This window comes from Psammomys obesus, unplaced genomic scaffold (assembly GCF_907164565.1).
Source record: "Psammomys obesus unplaced genomic scaffold, mPsaObe1.curated_primary_1811, whole genome shotgun sequence".
NCBI lineage: Eukaryota > Metazoa > Chordata > Mammalia > Rodentia > Muridae > Psammomys > Psammomys obesus.
In genome coordinates this window covers 433,492-454,190 of record NW_026593931.1, presented here as the reverse complement: position 1 = coordinate 454,190, position 20,699 = coordinate 433,492, and the positions used below count along the sequence as shown (strand labels likewise).

At 50.2% G+C, this 20,699-nt stretch overlaps 1 protein-coding gene across 11 annotated transcripts in view; it reads left to right on the top strand.

The window, feature by feature from the left end:
* Iqsec1 (IQ motif and Sec7 domain ArfGEF 1) overlaps nucleotides 1-20,699 on the top strand; it is a 337,227-nt gene that overhangs the window by 260,333 nt on the left and 56,195 nt on the right. Inside the window, exon 1 of one of the 11 annotated variants that reach the window (XM_055617501.1) lies at nucleotides 15,156-15,176. The exons of 8 other annotated variants lie outside the window; for them this stretch is intronic. Coding sequence is in view for 2 of the 3 variants with exons in the window: in XM_055617492.1 (XP_055473467.1) it covers nucleotides 20,342-20,406 (65 nt within the window). In the remaining variant the exon portion in view is untranslated. Of the gene's footprint in view, nucleotides 1-15,155; nucleotides 15,177-20,103; nucleotides 20,407-20,699 lie in introns of those variants that run through there. 2 more of the 11 variants (XM_055617492.1, XM_055617498.1) reach the window with 2 other exon arrangements.

Sequence of the window (20,699 nt, the reverse complement as noted above, 5' to 3'; positions counted from 1 at the left end):
CGGGCTGAGGGGCCTGGACCAGAGGGACCGGATCCAAAACTGGCCCCACTTGTGTGGCCACGGGCAGCCCCTCCTGCTGGATCCTGGTCTCTGGGGTCCTCCTGGTAGGTCCTCCCAGTGAAATCAGTTCAAGGGTCAAGAATTAGGGGCAGGGCATCATGAAACCTATGGACCCACTTCTGTATGGGACAAAAGGTAGGCTGTAGTGTGGGGTTGAGATGTGCTGGGGGCTGGTAAAGGAAAGCCCATGCCTATCTAACAGCCTGGGCCGAGGACCTTCGGGTGAGGCTTGGTGTGAGAAATCTCACTCCACCCCTGCCTTTAGTCTGTGTCTTGGCAGACTTGGTCAGCAGAGAAGGTGTATAAGGACCTCCCACACCTCCAGGAGTCCCAGGGAAAATCCCCTTCCATGTTTCTGCTGGGTGGTAGCCACTGTAAATTGCCAAGCGGTAAACTGTCACAGCTGCTCTGTCACTGGAACAAACAGAAGAAAGATGACAGTGGATGTCCTCTCCACTGACTCTGTCCAATCCATGAGGCCCGCAAGGACAGCAGTGGGCTCTGCCTGGTCAGTTGTTGTGTTACTCTGAGCATGCTCGGTTCCTACCTGGTGGCCAGAAGCAGGTGGTCTGGCTGTGCACATTGCTGAGCCACTGTTCCATTTCGTGGCCAGCATCTACCTGACATTGTTTATACTGGCCAGTGTAGCTCCTCTTCAACTCCAGAAGTGATACCAGTCTGGCCTTCTAGTCACCCTTTCCTGCCCTCAGCATTGTACTCTGTCCCTTTTGGACTGGCAAGGTATCCAGGCTTCTGAACTCACTTGCCCATAAAAGCCCTGGAGTTGAATTTGGAAACCAGCTGCACTCCCTAGCCCTCCATCTCCAGTGCTGGAAAAGACATGCTTAGAAGTTGCTCAGTGTGCCACTGTGCCCACAGCACAGCCACTGAATATTGTGCTGGAGAGAGTACCCAGGAGTCTGATGCCAGAGAGAGGCAGGGACATGTCCAAGGTCACACAGCACACTTAAGGTTTAGGGGCTATACCCATCTCCCGAGCACTCCAGGCATTCTTGGGTAGCTGCTGCCTGGAGAAGGTGCCACAGGACTGGAAGCCACCACAGAGGTCTGTACAATGGAGGAATAAAGAAGGGGACCCAGTGCTCCTCCCTGTAAGGAACTCTGGCTCCTGCAGCTTGCACACATTAAGTAATCTTAGGTCTTATGACTAAAGTTTCCACTAGTCTCAAGGCTGCTTAAAGGGCCCATAGCAGTCACTGCTCTGCCTGCTCTGCCTGCCATCTTATAACTGGCCACTTCCCCATTGTCTGGAGACTAGTACTAAGGCTGTGGCTCAAGAGCTGATCCCCCCTGTCCTCAGCTAGCCTATATACTAGCCTTCTGACACTGGTATGTGGTATATCTAAGCCCCTGAGTGTTCCTAGATAGGAACAGCTGTTGATGTAACCTCTCAGTACAGATGTGTGTGACACCGTTCTGTTTGGAGGTGATATCTTTTGGTGCCCTTATCTCCTCGCCCCCAACCCTCCACCTTGTTCTGGTTTGGCTCCTGCAGGAATGAGTCTGCCCCCTATTCCTGCCATCTAGAAACCATTTATTCTCCTCTTTGCTGCTTCTGAGTTCTTTGCAGGGCACCATCATCACTATGGCAGGGTACAGTGACTTCAGGCTGACGGTGGGACATTGTCTTTCAGTCCTCTAGCCCCAGGCAAAGGTCAGCTGGGGATGCCAGGCAGTGAGCAAGCAAGTACTTAGCGACTCTGAAGAACCATTTGAGTTTTCATCTTGCCTCATGCAGTTGAAGCCCCCGCAAACATTTCTTAGGCACCTGCTACATGACAGGCAGGTCACAGAGGCCTCACAGGTAGCATCCATCCCATCTGAAAAACCCCAGGCCGGTCTATTAACTTTCACAATGGTTCTAGAAGCTTCATCTTAAAACAATGATGTTACCCTTGCAGACCAGCAGGAAGAATGTGGAAACCTACTCCCTTCAACCTATAACCTAATGATCTTTTCAAAGTGAGTTGATCACCCTAGAGCACCAGTGGTCTGCCAGTCTGTGGGTCCGGACTCCCTCAGGGAGGGTGTCCTTAGGGCAGGATGGTTGTACATGTGAGGCTCAGCATTCGTGCTGACCTACATGGGTCTCTGTGTATTGCTTGTGACAGTGGATACTGTGTGGAGGAAGGCTGGTGAGCTCCCGCTGCCTGGGTAGAAGGGAACCCATCTGCATGTGTTCCATCTCTATAGTGATGCTGTAGGGAGGGAAGGAGACCCTGCCTGTCACTAATGCTTGAGACTAATGTAAGTTTTGTCATGAGCTGCACCCCGAAAAGAAACACCCTGCCTTAGAGAGTAGTTGAGTTCCTTTTTACCAGTGGTATTTAAGAGAGGGTGAACTTTGATGCCTACCCCCCACCCCCAAGAGGTATTTAACTCCAAGTCTCCAGCACCAGTGATGTGTTTTGTATTTAATTCCTCTAAGGACTTTGTGGAACATTGAGGGGATGGCAAGAATCCTGAGGTGAGAGGATAGCAAGAGTCCTGAGGGTGTTCATTGTAGCCAGGCATGGGGCAGGCTGTGGCCTTAGCCTGGGCATTTGGCCTGAAGCAAACCAGGAAGGCAGGTGAATACCTTACAGCACATTCAGGCCCTGTTACCTATGAGAGTCTGGCAATGTCTAGCTGCCCTTCTTGCTCCTATGCACAGGTCCTTTTCTGAGCCAAGTTGAAACATCCCTCATTTTAACCTATCATCACCCAGGCTTCCCTACAGTGAGCAGGGGCTAGAAGAGAAAAATGGTTTGTGTCTTAGTTAGAGTTACTATTGCTGTTATTGCTGTAATGAAACACTATGGACCAAAAGCAACTTGAAGATGAAATGGTTTATTTCACTCATAGTTCCATATAACAGCTCCTCATCAAAAGCAGTGAAGGCAGGAACTCACACAGGGCAGGAACCTGGAGGCAGGAGCTGATGCAGAGGCCATGGAAGAATGCTGTTTACTGGCTTGCTCCTCATGACTTGCTCAGCCTGCTTTCTTAAAGAACCCAGGACCACCAGCCCAGGCTTCAGTCACGAATTAAGAAAATATTCTACAGGCTTGCCTACAGCTAAATCATTTTCTCAGTTGAGCCTTCTTCCTTTCTGATGATTCTAGTTTGTGTGAAGCTGACATAAAACTAGCCAGCACAGTTCAGAAGTTACAGGAGGTGGGAATAAACAGCAAAAAGAGGGACTGAAAGGTAATGAACTTGGATGCATGCTCCAGGGGCTTCAGAGGCAGGACATGGAGATAGCCATCGTATCCTCATTCCTATGGGAATTTAGATCCAGTTTTCTGGCTTTGAACATGACTTGGCACAAGTCACTAGACTTCTCAGAGTCTGTTTTATCCTATGTATGTATGTATGTATGTATGTATGTATGTATGTATGTATGTGTGTTTGTTTCAGTTTTTGGCTTTTTGAGACAGGGTCTTTGCTGTGTGGCTCAAGCTACCCAGAACTGACTACATATATATAGCCCAGGCTGGCCTCTTGACTCAGCAATCCTCCTGCTTCAGCCTCCTGAGTGTTGAGACTGCAGATTGCTCCACCATGCCTAGCTTTCTTTCTCATTGGGGTGAAGACCACACTGACCATCAGCTAAGGCACAGAGAAGGGTAATTCTGTGCAAGCACACCATGTCTTACGGTTATTTTTAATTACTTCCTTTGGGAGAGATGGCAGGAACCACCTAGAACCTCATAGTCCAAATAGCAATGTCAGGTCCACATTTACGGAATGATAGATTTTGAGGTCATTGCTGAGGTCAGTCAACCACAGGAGCAAAACTACATGTCTGAGAGGAAAGAACAGAATGAGCTCTACCATTGCCTGGTGGCCCTGAGTCCCAGCTTTGGGGCCATGCCTGTTCCCAGTCCTGTCACACAGAAATGATATACATGTACAGAAAAATAAGCAAAAAGAACGTGAGATTGGCCCCATTAGGTATGTTTTGTGCCTTACTCATCACCTCCTCTCAATTGGTGAAGTACCTTTTAAAGTCAACCCCATCTCAGTGTCTTCATTCCTCCCTCCCTGATTTGTAGAATTTGAATTTGGATAATTCTCATTCTAATCCTTCCTGATCTGTATCCCTGGGCCTGTTGATTTGTCTCCCTGCCCCCTTTGTCCCTCTAATGATGCCTTGGGAGGGATTTTATGGTTTCAGTTCCTGCTTTAACTCTCCATTCCCATCTTCACCTTTCTCGATGACATCTCACACATTTGAGGAATTCAGTCCTACCCAGAATCCACCTTTCACATTAGGACTCAACCCCACCTGGAACAGGTTTGTGTGCAGTCAGGTCCTCTAGCAAATACCTCCTAGACGGCTCAGCATCTCTGGGTGAGGCCTTCGCAGGCAGCGCTCAGTCTCTAGTCTGTGTCCCTCCCCTCCCCCTAGGCCTAGAACTGGCTGCAGGCTCTGGGCAATAGGGCCCTGCAGGGGAAAATGGCCAGAAGCAACCAGAGGGCAGACACGGCCCCTCCCCGCCCCACCCCGCCAGCTGCTGCTCCTGCCAAACAGGTCCTGGGGCCTCAGGTCACGTGTCCAGCCTGTGGCTGACTCTGGCTGTGGAGGATTAAGCAGGGGCTCGAGGTTTATGACCTGTGCTGGCCTCTGACGGGCAGAGGGCTGGAAACGCTCAGCTTCAGGGGCGCAGAGGCTCCTCAGAGGCTACTGTGGCCACCATTCAGCAAAAGGCCCCACCCATCCCTAGACCCAGGTAAGGAAAAGTGATGCCCCACCCAGCTGCGGGTGCTGACTAGAAGCTGAACTATCCCATCCCGGGTTCTTTTTATCTAGGTGTTCAGGGAGCTGGGAGTTGTCTCAGGATTCAGCCTTCAGCCCTTACTTGCCTGGTCCAAGTACCTGCCGGAGCTTACACATGGCACAGGATTTCTACCCAACAACCCCACTTTTCAAATGTGTCCTTTACACTGGGAGGAAGTCTGGCCCTACAGCCTATACTGGATCAGTGGTCAGTTCCTGGCCTGATAGACATAGCCTGCTTAAAAAAAAAAGGGGGGGGGGCCTTCATTTTTCTCATTTCTCACAAGAGGGGAGGAAGGGCTAAGATCCAGGTATCTCACTACCACTGCTCTTCTTAACTTACAAAGTGGGAAAGAGCCAACCATTTCACAGCTATGGAAACTGAGGCTCCAGGATACTCTTCTGCACCGGCCCTACCCAGCATTTCAGTGCCCTGCCCACAGGGACCTGTATGTTATAGGCTCTGCTACTGATCCTCAGTGAATTTCCTGGGTTGTGTGACAAAGGGCAGTACCTCTAGTACAGAGAACCCAAGGTTTGGGGGAGAAAGTCAGGGAAAAGCCAGCACATGGCATCCCATTCAGCTATGCATAGCCCTCCGACAATGTGCAGTTAGCCTAGGCTGCTAGGATTGACTTGGATTGGGATTGTACTGTAGATGTCACGGTGGTACCTACCTATTTTACTGTTAGTTTCCCACAGACTCTGAAATGCTATGATGAAGAATATGCCTTAAGACCCCTGTCCTGCACTCTACATCCCTCAGGCACTTAGTCTAGGCTGTTTTCACAGATCAATAATTGAGATCCCTTAGTCTTTTGGAGTTCTTAGCTCTTGTCTCTTTCTTTCTGGGGCTTTTTGTGTTGTGCGCATGTCTAGTAAACCATGCTTGCTAGGGAAGTACAAACTGTGGTCAAGAACTTCATCCCGGAACAGTATGCAGAGGAGAGAGTATGTGTGCCCCTCCCCGGAGCAAGTATGAAAAGCATTTTGGGGTGCCCGTCAAGTATATCTTGATCAACCACCATAGGTGTTTTTTAAAGTACCCCTGGCAGCTTGCTGTGACTTTGTGTCCACTGCTCTGAACCGGGCCTTTGGTGGCCACCGCCCTCCAGAAGGCACACAGATTGTCAGCTCTGGCACCAGACTGTCCTCGTCAGCAGGGCTGGAGGGAGGCTGCAGCCTGGCACGGGGCAAACAGCAGGAATTGTGAGCAGAAAGAACGACTCCTCTGTGCCCAGCAAGGCCCCAGGCAGGAACTAGGCCCCTACCCCGCCACCAGCTGATTCTGGGTTTGGAGTGGGAGGGGGAGTGAGGCCTAAGGACCTGGCTCAGGCCCAGCCTGACTGCCAGCTGGCCACTGTGTGACCTTGAGCCAGCTCTGGCGACTGTCCTCCAGGCTCCTGACTCAGTGGGGAGCCCAGGCTGTGGCAGCTGCTGGAATCAGTAGAGGCTGTGTCCCCTTGAGGAACTAAGCAAGCTGTGTGTTGTCACCTGCCACCAGGACTGAGACTTGTGTTGTGGGAGTGGGGGTTATTTTGTTCAACATTTAGTGGCTTATAAGCTTTTGTGGCACACCAGGAGGAAGCTGAAAGCAAAGCTAAGCCTGGCCTTGTGACGTTTAGGTCTGCAAACTTCTTATCTCTGTCCGTTTCCACATCTCCCAGAGGGCTGGAACAGGGCTTTATCTTACCTCAGGTCTCAGAAGAGAAGGTAGTAGGTGGCTGCATGGGGTCACAGGTCATAAATATTTTAGCCCTCACCTGGATTCCCCACTGGCTCCAAGAAAAGCAATTCAGTTTGCCTGGAGATGGGTGGCAGAGACCAGAACTCATAGCCATTCAGTGGGCCAGAACCTCAAACTCTTCCAGATGTTGAGTTTATACACCCACACAAGGGCAGTTGGCAGTGGAGGGCTGCACTTCTGCCCTTCCCTGGACCTGAGGTCTTTGTCTACTGGAAGAGGGACTTTGAGTTCTCACAGAAGAACCGTGGGAAAGTGCCTTGTGAATTCTGGTCAGAAAGAGATGTGCAGCATCTTGCTTTTGCCCTTCCTGGCTGTGCATCTGATCAGGACCCCTCTGTGGAGATTCCAGCCCCCTCTCTTTCCAGCCTGAGCCTGCAAAAGCCTTCTTGCTTCTGCGCCTTTTCCAAGGGTAGGGATTTTGTGTTGATGAAGGTGTAAGGATGTAGACAGAGACTCACATGAACCAGTATAACTTAGTTCATCCACAAAAATTTGTTTACAACCAGTAACACTAAACCTGTGCTGAGCCTGCGGACAGGTACACAGACAGCCTACCCAGGGAAAGGGCCATGTTCTCCCACAGGTCACCCAAGAGCTGAGGTGAGCTAATTCATTTTTCCCCAAAGGATCTGAGGCACAAAGCCACCTTTGAGGTTAGTCAGGCCATAAGGCTGCACCTTTGGGTTCAACCACAAGTCTCCAGGCTGGGCCAGCAAGGTTGCAGTTCTCCAGCAAGGCAGCAGGTGGCACCAACCCCCGAGAGGTGGTGGGTGCTCTAGCCTAGCAGGCCTAGGACAAACAAACATACCTGAAGATTGCTCCCTCCTGACTGGATAGGATTCTCTGCCCCTCACCCACACACCATTCCTGGGCCCCAAATGCAGTTACCAATTCCCCATCTTTCATCCCCTCTGAGGATTGTTCCACCAGCTATGCCCTGGCTGTCTTAAGCCAATATAAATTTGCCACTGCTGCCTGACCTAGAGACAGCCGGTAGAATCCCTCTTTTGCAGGCAGTGGAGCTCAGGAGCTAGAATCATAGTGCCTAGGTTTAGATCTCAGCTTTTGCAGATTTCAACATGAAATGCTGATTACAAAAGAAGGAGCACAAGGGCCCTGGTAAGTGAGCAAGTGTCCTGTCCAGCAGGGAGTATATGTAGATGAAGCCATGTCATTCTATCTGTGCACAGAGGGGACAGGCGGTGACCCCTGCTGGAACTTGTTGACCATGTTCAGGGCCTTCTTTCTTAGCTGCAGCACTAGGGTACCTGGTCCAGCACCCCAGCACTGCCTCTTGCAAGCTGAGCACATTTGGGTTGAATCTTAGGTTCCTAAGGCACCCAGCAGCAAGCAAATAGTGTGCAGGCCAGAGGATAACAGCTGCTGTCTATCTGTTTCACTTCATTTTCTCTCAGTGGGATTTTTCTGGAGGCTATACGCCATGTTGGTTAATGGAATAGCACTGTTGTATTTGTGTGCTAAAAAGATGTCTAATTTTTTATATGGTAATTATTGATAGCCCTTATAAACAATTTGCAGATCCTCAATAAAGAGTGAAAAGAAAGATGGTGATACAAGCCTTTAATCCTAACACCTGGGAGGCTGAGGCAATAGGATTTCCTGAGTTCAAGGCTAGCCTGGGCAAAATCAGCACTTAAAAAAAAAAAAAAAGAACTTATGACTGAAAAGTTTGAGTATCACTTGCCTACGTTGAAAAAAACAAAAATTTAAGAGTACTTGATAGATAAAAGGCAGCTGATAGTTGTTTCTACATGGGACAAATAGGAATGGTGGTAATTACAGGCATATAGTGCTCAGCCACTCACAGGGTCCAGCTTTGATTTGGTACCAGGTTCCAGTGACCAGGGTAGTCCAGAGCCCAGATCAGTCAAACCAGGCCATTCTGGTTCAGAGCCACCCACTGGCAGCCGTTGGCCTGGAGTCTCAGCTTCTACTTATGTGTAGGGGATTTTTCGGGCCATATCCGAACTCAGACACTTGGATGTCCTCCTGGGAAGGGTGAAAGCAGGTCTGAGATGAGAGCAGGACTACCAGGCCTCTACTGATGGGGTGAACACCAGGTGCCAATGAGGCTGCCACCTGGTGGTCATTTTGGAGGTTATTGTCCAGAGCTGGTTCCTGGTTCCTCTGGGCCTGGCTTCTGATCAAGTGCTAGAAGAGCCCATGGAGGATTCCAGACAGTACCTCAGTATTTCTCCTCAAATACAAAGAACAGCTCTCTATGAGCTGTATTCAAGCCCGTACTTCTCACTTATATAATGTTTACTTACATGGTTAAGTATTCAAAATATACTAGAGGACACTGGGGGATGTCCCCTCCCCTTATCCCTCCCTGCTGGCTCTGTAGCAAACCTTGTAGTTTCCAGCTGTTTGGCTCTCCTCTAGATTTTGCTCATCATGGTTCAGCTTCTCATGTCTAGTTTAACTTTTATGTTTATATAACCAAGTATATATAAACATTATTCCCTTCAACTTTATTTTGCCTTGCTGGAGTTAGGCCCAGGGCCTCACCCATGCTAAGCAAATACTCTGTTGCTCAGCCACAGCCCGGTCCCTCAGCATCCCATTTTTCAGCACAGACTGTGGTGATGAGATCAGACAGTGTCTGACACCTCGTGTAGTCCGCTGTTCTCACTTGGCTCTGGGACACTGACATCATTATCTTCTATGTGGAAGAGGGTTTGAAGTTCAGAGAGGTCCTTAATCTGACCAAGTTGCACAGCTAGAAAACAGCAGAGCCAGGAACCAAAAGCTGAGCTGGCAGATGGCAGCTGCTTCTCTTTCTGGCAGTACCCCCCACAGCCTTACCCCAGAACAGACCTGGGAGTGTCTGTGTGACTTTGTTACTTTACTGTGCTGACTCCTACCCTCTTTCTCTATGGCTGGAACTCACCTGAAGCAGATCTGCTGAAGCAAAAACAGGAGGACCCTGGGTTTGAGCCCTACCGCACACGAAGGGCGGGTTCAGGGGTAGAGGTGGGGGGACACTGCTTGTTTTCTGTCTCTTCATCTCCTGTGTCTGTATTTCCATCATTTTCCAAAAGAGTTTTGTCCTGCAGCAGAGCTTTGGCCCCAGCATTCCACATACACAAGCCCTGCTTACTCCTCTAGAACCTGTGTGCCTTGCCCAGCTTTGCCTGGACCAGCTGTGTAGCCCTGGGCAAGGGAATTAACCTCTCTGCCTCCGATGCCTGTTGAATGGGATATGGTCAAGATTAGCTTTTGTTTTGTTGTTTTGTTTGTTATTGCTTTTGCAGAACAGAGCCCACCCCCCCACATACACATAAGTATTTTGCCCTGGAGCAACAGCTGTGATTTCCTGTTGACTTTGTTTATTTTTATTATTCCTTTAGTCATAATTTGAGATGCCACAGACATACTTGGCTCATGGTTCAGGAGGCATCACATGCCCCTCAGGAAGGGCCCCAGGCTGCTGCCACTGCCATTGAACCTATGCCATCCCCTGTGCCTCCTATGAGCACTCTTGATTGTTACCACATTAAGAGGTGACCCTACAGCCGTAAGCCCCAGGCAGTCCCAGCCCAGCTGTGGAGGTACCTGTGGCTCTTAGGTGGCTGGATTCTACTGTGTGACCTTGGGTCTTTTGCAGGCATTCTGGCCTGTCTGACCCTCCATCAGTCCAGTATTAGGAGAGTCATAGTTACTCTGGCTCTCCTGGGGGAGTACCCACCTTAGAAGGCATGCCCAGGATGGCAGTGCTGGCTCTGCTGGTTCAATTTTCATCCTGTGTTTAGGAAGGCAGATGGTCACTCATGGAGGCTCAGCCACACACCAAGGCACCCTGGGAACAATAGGGTATAGCTGACTGGATACTAAGGAGAAAATGTAAGTAATGGAAAGTAATCATTGTCTCTGATCCCATGGGATGGATGGGTGCGTTAGCCAAGATGGATCTGTTCTCAGGCTCCTCTCAGTGCCTTCAAATGATGGAATGGTGTGAAAGCCAGGATGACAACCCAGCCAGCCCAGCCCCTCTCCTGACTGTATGGTGTGCTCAGTGTAAATTACCAGTAACCAGGGTAATAGTCTCTGAGGTGACACAGCTGGTGGCTGGTACTCTGAGCAAACACTGTGTGCTAGAAAGTATAAATTGCCTTCTCAGCACCCCAGGGGGTCCCACCCTTGATATCTTTGCTGTTAAACATAAATTATAGTTGATTATGAAAATTGCTAGAGACCAGAAGGGTCTGTGGGTTGTGTCGCTTGGAAAGATGCAGGCTGCAGGATCTGAAGGGCTCTGTTGTACTGTAGTCTGGACAGCTCTCTCACTAGCCCGAGGCCTAGAAGCTAGCAAGGCTCTGAGATTTCTCCCTAGCAGCAGCAGGCCTGTAGTTAAATTCCAGCTCTGCCACACTGGCTGAACAGCCTTGAAGCAATTAATTTGGTTTCCTAGGGTCTCCATAAACTGAAGAGTGGGTGCTGGAAGTGTTTGAGAGACTGCATAGGCCAAAGGAGTACAACTGTCTAAGCGGTGCTTCTGGGGCACTGAATGCTTCTCCTCCACTCGACCTGCAGGGGGCAGCAGGGGGCTGGAGCAGAACCCAGTTCTTCCCTGCTGTGCGCATGGGAGGTGGCGGCTTCCCTTGCCCAGCCCTGGCAGCTTCCTTACTTGCCTTGGGTAGCCCTGACTGAGTCTTTGACTGGACTTGACTGTGCCATTTCTTATAGCACATAGTGTGTGCTCAGATTTACAGAGCAGAATGCTGACAGTGTGAGATTCAGGCCACAGGTGCTTCCAGGCAGTCTACAGGCCTCATACCAAGGGACACAATGGAGTAGTCACTCTCCTTCCACTGCCTTCTCAACTCTTCTGTTTCTTTAAGACCAAGGTGTCCATCAAAGAGGACATGTCTTCAAGTGCCTGTCACCAGAAAGGCTTAGTTACCTTTCTAGATTATATGCATAGTAACGCTATTATATGCTCTGCAGCTAAAGCTAGCAAAGCATGCACGTGAGCGCAGAGTCCCAGATGTGTCAAATTCTCCTCACCAGGGCTGACCACTGCCCAGTTTGCATACCCAAGCTTACACACACACACACACACACACACACCTTTTCTGTTTTCTTTCTGCCATGGTGGATATGGAACCCTTCAGCCTTGTGCATACTAAGCAAGTGCTCCATTGAGCCACACCTCTGGCCTCCCTTTTCTATCTCAATGTAGCTCTTCGTCTCCCTCTTCATTTAGTAAGGTTTCTCGAAGGTCAGCTCCTATCAGGTGTGAAAACCATCCTTCTGTTTGAATGGTTGATGAGCAGCCTTCCGCCAGCTGGATTCTCCCCACTTGCCCTTCTCCAGCCTATACAAGATGGATCAGGCTTCTGCAGCAATGTCTGGTTCTGTCGATTTCTTAACATGTGAACATGCACTTCATGCTGAGTGCTGCTTGAGGAGAGCTGTTATACTGACTTTCGACAAACATGATGCTGGTGGTAGCTGGGCAGCTACCCTGTGACCATGATGAGCAGTCACCCACTCATGAGCTGCATCCTGCTACTGGCTGCCACCCAGTATGCATATGTGACTCACCTTACTGGTTTGAACTGGACCCCATCACTTACAAGTGTGATTTCTTAGGGAAAACTCACCTTCCAGGTGCCAAGGCCTCTGTGATCAAATGGGAAACCAGCCCCATGTCGGAGAATTGCTCTCAGGATTATGTGAAACTCAAAGAACTGGCTGACACCAAAAAACTATGCCTCTCACCCAGGCAAGCCTAAGCCTCCTGAGGGCAGGCCTCTATCTGCATCTTGAGAGACCTAGGCAGGCCCTGCCTTGGAGCAGGTGGAGATAATGCTGGGGCAGTCATGATCAGTTTCAGATTCGTGCCAAATGTATCTCTGCCCTCCCAGGGTCCCACCTCAGTCATCCAGCCAGTGTGCTGGGGTCACACTGGTCGAAGTCTTCCTCCCCACTGGGACAAAAGACGGTGTTGTTTAAATCAATTACATAGAGAAGATTGCAGGGGGAATGTTAACCCACTTAAAAAGTGGCTGGTGTCTCAGGAGCCCTTAATGGCATCCATTTGCCAGGCAGGCGCCCCAGCCCTTGTTATAAAGGAACACATCTATTCATTAAGCTGAGGCCGCAGGCCCAGGCCTGGCACCACCCAGCCAGCTGCCCTTGGCTGTGAATTCAGTACTTAGGAATACATGGGCCTGCTCTGCCATGGCCCCTGCAGACGGAAAAATCAAGTGGGATGGTCTGCAGGAGGGTAAGCAGCTTTCCAGATAGATTTTTCTATATTCCCTCTATTTCTCTGTCTGCTTTAACAGGCAGGTAAGCCCTTGTTTTGGTAGAGCTGGAAGGAAAGAAATACATGCCAGCAGTGGCCATGGTGTCATTTTATTTTGTCTTGGTTATAAACTTCAGCCAGCGGGCTTCCTTTGATGTTGGGCCCTCTCAGCACACAGCACACATGAGACCAGCAGTTTTTGTTTCACCTGGCTTTCCTAGAGTCTTTAGAGTACAGAGGGGTGAAGGAATCACGCAACTCTATTTATTGATCATCTACTGCAGACCAGGAACAGAATGTTCACTCTGATGGAAGTGACCACCAGTAGACAAGTCCTAAGCAAGACGATTATGGACCAGGGTGAATTCATTTATTCATTCATTCATTCATTCATCTGCTTTTGACATAGGATCTTGTTATACAACCCAGGCTGACCCTGGACATGTAGTAGTCTTCCTCTGCCTCATGAGCCTTGATAGTTGGATGAACTTCAGAAGCCAGGTTAGGGAGACATAGGATGGGGTGTGCTTACTGCCGAGGTACTAGAGGGTTTCCTGGAAGTTCGAGCATATAGGTACTGTTTTTGAGATCTTCTGCTTACTCATCTTCCATCCGAATGTAAACTCATCCCTGGTCTCAGCTCCCTGGAGAGCTCACTGCTAGGTCCTCTGAGTGTTGGCTTTATCTGAGGACCCACATATTAAAGAAAACATGGTTCTGGAGATGGGAAGTGAAGGGAAAGGTAAGGGTGGCCTCTGCTGGGATTACACCTAGATTTCCAGGATGGCCTGATGGGCTGGCCAACAGATGTCCCTGCTCTTCTCTTTGCCCTCTGTGACAGGGTGAATCGAGGCATGCTGGGAAGTGGCAGTGTAAAGGAAAGAGAGAAGGCTGCATAGGGGCAGAGTACCTCAGACTGGGTGGGGAAGGGTGCTGCAACCACTGTGTTCTTACTGAGACCTCTGAGGTGCATGTTGTCATGCTATAGAGAAGGCTGAGGCTGATTGGGGCTTGTCCATGACCACACTAGAAGGACAGAGCTGGTTTCTGACCTGTATCTATATGATAATCATCCAGAGGGAGGCAGTCCCCTGAAAGAGCTTTCAGAACCCATCTATAAAGGCTCAATGGAACATTTAGCAAGCACAGACTCAAGACACCAGCCCTGGGTTCAAATTCTTTACTCACTTTTGCTCTTAATGCTGCCAAGCCCAGATCTCTTTTCTCTGGATCATGGTACACTTAGTCCAGAGCCTACATCCAATTAGTACCTGGGGTCTAGCTTCATAGTTAAGTTCATGACTGGGAGCCAGATGTACCTGGCTTATCCCTGATCACCAGGCACTAGCTGTATGTCCTTAGATAACTTTCTCAGGCTCTTGTGTCTCAGTTTATCTGTGAAATGAAGGCTTACTGAGGATTCAGTCTGGTGGCTTCTGTAAAGTTTGGCTTGAGGGCCATAACAGTTCATCTTAAAGAGGAGGAGAGGTGAGGGAAGGGAGGAATGAGACCTGACAACCTGCCCAAGATCCAAGATCTCACACTAAACCTTTTGAACCACACCAAAGCTGTTGGTCTCCAAGCTCTGCGCATCCCTACTGTGGGAAGCAGCCAGGTTAGACAGGGTGCTTATTCACTTAGCATGCTGACTGCTTTTGAGTTCTAGCCCCGTGGGAGGTGGGGGTAGAGGAAGGGAGGAGCTTTCAGGCTCCAGGGGGCAGCCTTGTATGGCCCTGGCTATGTGGAGTAGAGTCACTACTGCACTTCACAGGCACCTTTGGACTGAAGGTTCTATAGGCCTGAGAAATATGGTGAGGCTGGGGTGGCTGTGGTTATCCTGTACCTTCCCTGAAGACCTGCTGTAGCTCCCTGCTACCACTCCCTAGAAGAAACAGGCTGGGACAAGGAGCTAAAGTGAGTACTTTTACTTGTTTGCTGAGGTTATGGGCACTAGAATTGAAGAGTGCCAGGCAATGTGGCTAGTGTGTGTGTGTTGCCAGGCAATGTGGCGCGCGCGCGCGCGTGTGTGTGTGTGTGTGTGTGTGTGTGTGTGTGTGTGTGTGTGTGTAAAAGGACAGCTGGTGGCTGACAGAGGTAGCAGATGGCTGCATTTCCTCTTGAAGTTGTTGGGTCCCTGGTTCAGCAGGAAGACTGGCCTTGAGCCATTTCCTTTGCTCTTGGACAATGACTATATAGTTCATATGGCTGTACTTCTGAAGCCACAAGCCCATCCCCTGGGTTCCAGGACACCAGGCTCAGTTCATCTGGCCAGGACAGCAGGGGACCAGGAAAGTGGAGTCTGCTGACAGGTACATGAGGGATATGGGGCACATAGGGTCTCTACCGTCACCTTCTTACCCTGGTGTGTGGCAGAGTAGCAGTGGACACTGGGGACCTGGAAACATACAGGCATCTAAGCACAGCCTGAGTAAGACCATCTTGGCCTCATTGTTTATGCAGGAAAGCCCTTCCTCAGCTGCTGCAGGTGTGTGGGTGTCTGGGAACTTCTATAGTCAGGATTGTGTTCCATAGCTCCTAGCCCAGGGCCTTTATGAGTTACCATGCCCTCAGACTTCATGTTCATTTAAAGACTACAGAGCAAGAGCGTTGAAATTCCCCTTATTCTCAAGTTCATCCAGCTTAGCTTACTTAGGGAGAGAGGGAAAGCCCCCATGTGTAAGCTTCTTTGAAAACTGGCTCAAGTTCTGAAATGAGAAATTGGCCCTTTTCAGAAAGATCTTTGTTTACCTGGGACTGTTTCTGTCGGGGAGGGAAGAGATGGTGGAGAGTAGGGGGTACACAGCGTTGCCTGGCTCCCTGATAGGTCACACCCCAGACCTCTGGGTCTGTCTTTGTTGTGTCTACGTAGTTTCAATGGTTTGTATTTGTTTGGTTTTAAAACAAGATTTCATTTCATGGTTCAGTCTGGTCTCAGATTCAAAGGTTCAGGCAATCTGCCTGCCTCAACCACCCGAGGAGCTGGGACCATTGCTCTAGCCATTCAGCCTGGCTCTGTATGCCTTCTTCACTGCAGCCTAGTCACTAGACTAAGTCCCACACGATGCCTGAGTTAGAATGGGGGATTTTAAAGCCATCTGGGTCATCTGCCCCAGTGTTCAGGTCCCTGTCGGTGCTACAAGGCAGTGATATTGGTGGACTCCTGGCCAAAACCTGTATCAGTGACAGTGTATCTATTACATGTCTACACAATCCCAGGTACATCCCATGGTTATCCTCTTGTGCCTAAGTTTCCCTGTTCATGCTTGAGGGTTTGGGCTCAGGGAAGGCTACAGAGCTTGCCTCTCAGCACAGAGCCTTAACTGTGAGAGGAAGTTTCCAGCAGAGTGGCTAGTCACATGCTAATGATTAACAGACACGGAGGGAGCAGCTTAAGCCTGTGAAGAAGCGCCAGGTGTTCTTCCCGGCTACCTGCAAGATACAGCCTCATGCAACCCTAGAGACCGCTCAAGTGCCAGCTAGAATTGGGGTCTCTATGGACCAGCTCTGGTGGCCTTGAAGACCTTTCTTGAAGTCGATAAATCAACTACTGTTACTCCTGTCCTTTGAAGTATGATGTATTTTATTGATTTCCTTGCTGTGCTAGGTTTTTACAAAGTAATGAACATGGATTAAATTTTCAAATTTTTAAATTGGGCTGGAGAGATGGCCCAGTGCTAAGGTTCTCTCTGAGGACCTAAGTTCAGTTCCCAGAACCCATGTCAGATGGTCATAGCTTACCTATAATTCTAGCTCCAGGGGATCCAATACCCTCTCTTGGTCTCTATGGACACCTGCACTCATATGTACATATTTACACACAGACACACATACACACATGCACACACCTAAAAACAGTGAAAATAAATATTAACTTTTTTGAAAACTATCAGAGGTCAGACAGTGTAAGTCTGTTAGTCTTTCCCATCACTGTCCCAGACAGGCTTCAGGTGCAGGGGACCAGGACTGTCTGGGATCCCCAGGTTCCCTTCTCATGGCAGCCTTTGGTACCTCTTCCTTGTGTCTCTTGTAAACAATGATCTGGGAGGGCTGTGGTACGGCTCAGTGGTGGAGTGCTGGCCTAGCATGTCCCAAGCCTTGGGTTCATCCCCAGCATAGAAGAAAGCAAGCACAATCGCAGCAGTCATGTGACTGCAGTCCTGTGGAAGCATGCTCACATTCCCATCTGACTAAACACAGCATGTTTTATGGCCTTCATCCTATAATGTTACATATATCTTCCAATGCCCACTCCACCCCCAGCCCCTGCCAGCCACTGGCACCACCATCATTGCCAGAGCATTGCAGTGCCATGGCCACTGTCTGTTCAGTGTGAGTTTCCATTGAGGGGTCGGGTAGTATTGCAGGATTCATTTCTGGAAATAAGGATTAGGCTGTCATGTGCACAGACTATCTGACCTAGCCTGTTTATTTCATTACTGTCTTCCCCCACAGTGTTTCCATTCTACTTTGGCAGTTCCTGCCCAGGCACAAGATGTGGTAGGTTCGGTGGACAGATTTTACCAAGTGGCTGGGGTGGCTGTGAGGCACCTGGTGGGGATTTGAGATCCTTTTGGGAGAGGCTGGGTAGCTTTGCAGGCCACATTTCTCCCTTGCAACTGTTTACTTAGTCAGTGCAAGACCTGAGTGAATGAGCATGGCTCCCTTCTAATAAAACTTTATTAAGACAAAGACAGACGGCAAGCTGGATCTAGGTCTCAGCCAAACCTTTTGTTATATGTGACTGCTAGGTACCTTGGGACCCAGGCTCCCCAGAGTAGGCATAGGGGTAGCTGCAGGAAGGATAGGGCCACCCCTTCCTCACATCTGTGACATAGCTTATTCAAATAAGGAGGGGGCTCAGTAAAGTAACCGGAGTCAAAGGGGAAGGTTCTGACTTGGACTAGGGGCTGGTCTGATGGCTGTCTGGGAAAAGGGACATGGAATTTGAACCCCACCATCTCAGTCATGGGGGTTAGAGCTCAGTAAAGCTTAGCAGTAAGAAGCTTACTGTTGCTTACTGTTGGCAAGGCAGGCATGGGGGAGAGTAGGGGCAATGCTGGAGAGATGGCCTATGGCTAGGCCACATGAGCCTCAGCCAGCTGTAGGGAGGAGCTGGGCTTCACCCTGACAGCTTGGGATGTCACATGTCTGGCCAAGGAGAGCAGGGATACTATCAGAAGCCAAGAGGATGGTAATATGTTGGGATTATGTTATGTAAAACAAGCCAAAGCAATCATCTCAGGACTATAACTCAGGTCCAAGCTGTGGAACTAAACATTTTTATGATTTTGTTGCTTCCTGCATCCCTTAGAGAAGCCCCTACTTATCCCTCAAGGCCTAATCTAAAATGTCCCCATCATTGTGACCTTCCCAGGGGCAGTAACAGCATATTAGGGGATACTTGTTATCAAAGTGTCTCCTCATTGAGGCCTTGGAAGATGGGGGCTGAGTAAATTAAACAGTACATTGAATCAGTTTGGGTAGAGATGTCTGATGAGCGAACATTTGAGGAATCCGATACTCTGGGGGCTAATAAATTTGCCCAAATGGCAGGAATAACAACTGATTCTGTCTGGGCTAGTCATTTCTGCAGAGAAGTCAGTGTTCCCTGTGTCTCCCAACCAGGGCTTTCCTTGTTCCCACTCACGGCCATTTGTTATGAATCTGCCAGGCAGTTACTGGAGCAAACACAAGACCCACTGTGTTCAGAAAGATGACACCAGGAAATAGAGGTGTTTGGTTTCCAGGGACTCACCCCACTACCCCATCCATGTGTTCACAGGAAAGCTCTCCCCATCTACATCCCAGCCTCAACTTTGCTACCCAGACCAGCCTGGCTGGGAGTGTGCCCTGGCCCTGGGAGGAGTGCCTGGAATTCCTGGCTGATCTGGATGATGAAGCTGGAGCCTGTTTCCACAGACTTCCTGAAGCTAGGCCTGGGGGATCCCCTTTTTTTTTATTTAATATCACCTATTTTTAGAGGGCAGCTTGGGCAGAGCTGAGAGTTTTCTTTTGACCTCCCCACACGTGGCTGCTACAGTCTTTGTCTCCTTTGTCTGCCTGACACCTCTGGAACTCACCCTAGCCAAGCAGATGCCAGATGTGGCCACTGTGTTTGTGCATGGGAACTTTTGTAGCCTTCTAAAGCAGACGAGGAGTGGTACTGCCTCACACTTCCATTCATACCTCCCTAGCAGCCACTGGTGCCAGTTGTCTTTCAGCGTTCTTATTGGCCATTGGCTATGTATTCTTTGTTCATTCTCATCCTTTGCCTTTTGCTGAAAATCAGCCTTCTTACTGACGAGCAAGAGTTCTTTTTAGGAGATGGACACTAGAGTATTATCAGATCTGATATACAAGTACTTCTTCCCACACTGAGTCTCTGTTTATTTGTGATTTAGGTCCCACAGCATAGCCCAGGCTGGTATTGAATTCAGGATCCTCCTGACTCAGTCGCCTAGGTTCTGGAATCACATAGAGTCGTGTCAACCAGGGTATTTTCAACATTGTCAATGGATGAGTACAAGATGCCCCCCACATAGCGGCTCCTGCAGCTTCTTCCCTCCCTCAAGAAATGGTCTTGCTGGTGGGATAGGTGTTTTGATTTGTGTGCATCTTCTTGCTGTCTCCCTGTACATGTGGGCACTCTACCAGAGTGTATACCGGGCACCTTGCCTGCCTTATGTGTCATAAACAAGTTAAGCGTACAAGAGATCAGCAGGCTATGAGAGCTTGTAGATGGGGGAGAAGGTGAGGAAGGAACCTCAGCTTCATTCAGTTCGTCATCAGTGAATGGGGCCCGGAGTGCCCCGGTAACAGAAAAGTCCTATACTATGCCGATCGTTATTACTTCTAGCGTGTCACTGGCTGTAAAGAATGTGTGAGTATGTTTGGAGAGAAACCTCTTTCCACCAGATCTGGAATAGGCGCGCTAGAGCCCTGGAAACACTTGTTGCCCGGCTGTTTGAGGGTGCAAAGTTGTGTACACTGAAGCCAGTCGTGACTGGCGCAGACTGAGGTTTTTGGCGCATTCTAACTGTTGCGCTTACACGTGGGGAAGATGAGGGCTTGTAGTCCCACACCCTGTGCAGCAAGCCTGGAGTTCTGCTGATGCGCTGGCAAGAGCAGAATCTGCGCTCCTCCCGGAACTCACGGCGCTGACCACGCCCCCGTAAGAGCCCCGCTCCCGCCCCGTGGCCCCGCCCCCTCCCGACCACATTCCTCCGGCCAGACTTGGGCTACGCTTGGCGGGCGGCGGCGGCGGGAGGGTCCCACCGGGCCGGCGATTGTACTCGCGGGCCTAGGGCTGCGTGAACCTGCAGGCTCCGGGCCAGAGGGACCGGCGGGGCGCGGGGCGGCCGGACGGGTTGTCGGGGATCGGCCCCGGGGTCCGGCGGCCTCGGGGACAGTCGCGGGCGTGCGGCTCGGCCTGGGGCGCCGGGCGCCGGCCCGGGCCGCTCGAGCGGCGGCCGTCATGTGGTGCCTGCACTGCAACTCAGAGAGGACACAGTCCCTGCTGGAGCTGGAGCTTGACAGCGGGTAAGGCGGGGCCGGCGAGGGCGGAGGCCGGCGCAGGGAGGTGGGCCCCGGCCGGGGTGGAATCGCCAGCAGTGGGGGATCGTGCAAGTGTGTGCCAGAGAGGGGCTGCGGGGGATTTGTGTGACTGTGGGGCAGCACTCCTAGCCTGCCTGCTAAGAGCAGGTCTCTATTAATGAGGATATGTAAGGATAGGAGTGGGTTTGTAGGGACAGGAGTTCTGTGGGGCTGAGTGGGAAACTAGATTCGGTGTGTGTGTGTGTGTGTGTGTGTGTGTGTGTGTGTGTGTGTGTGTG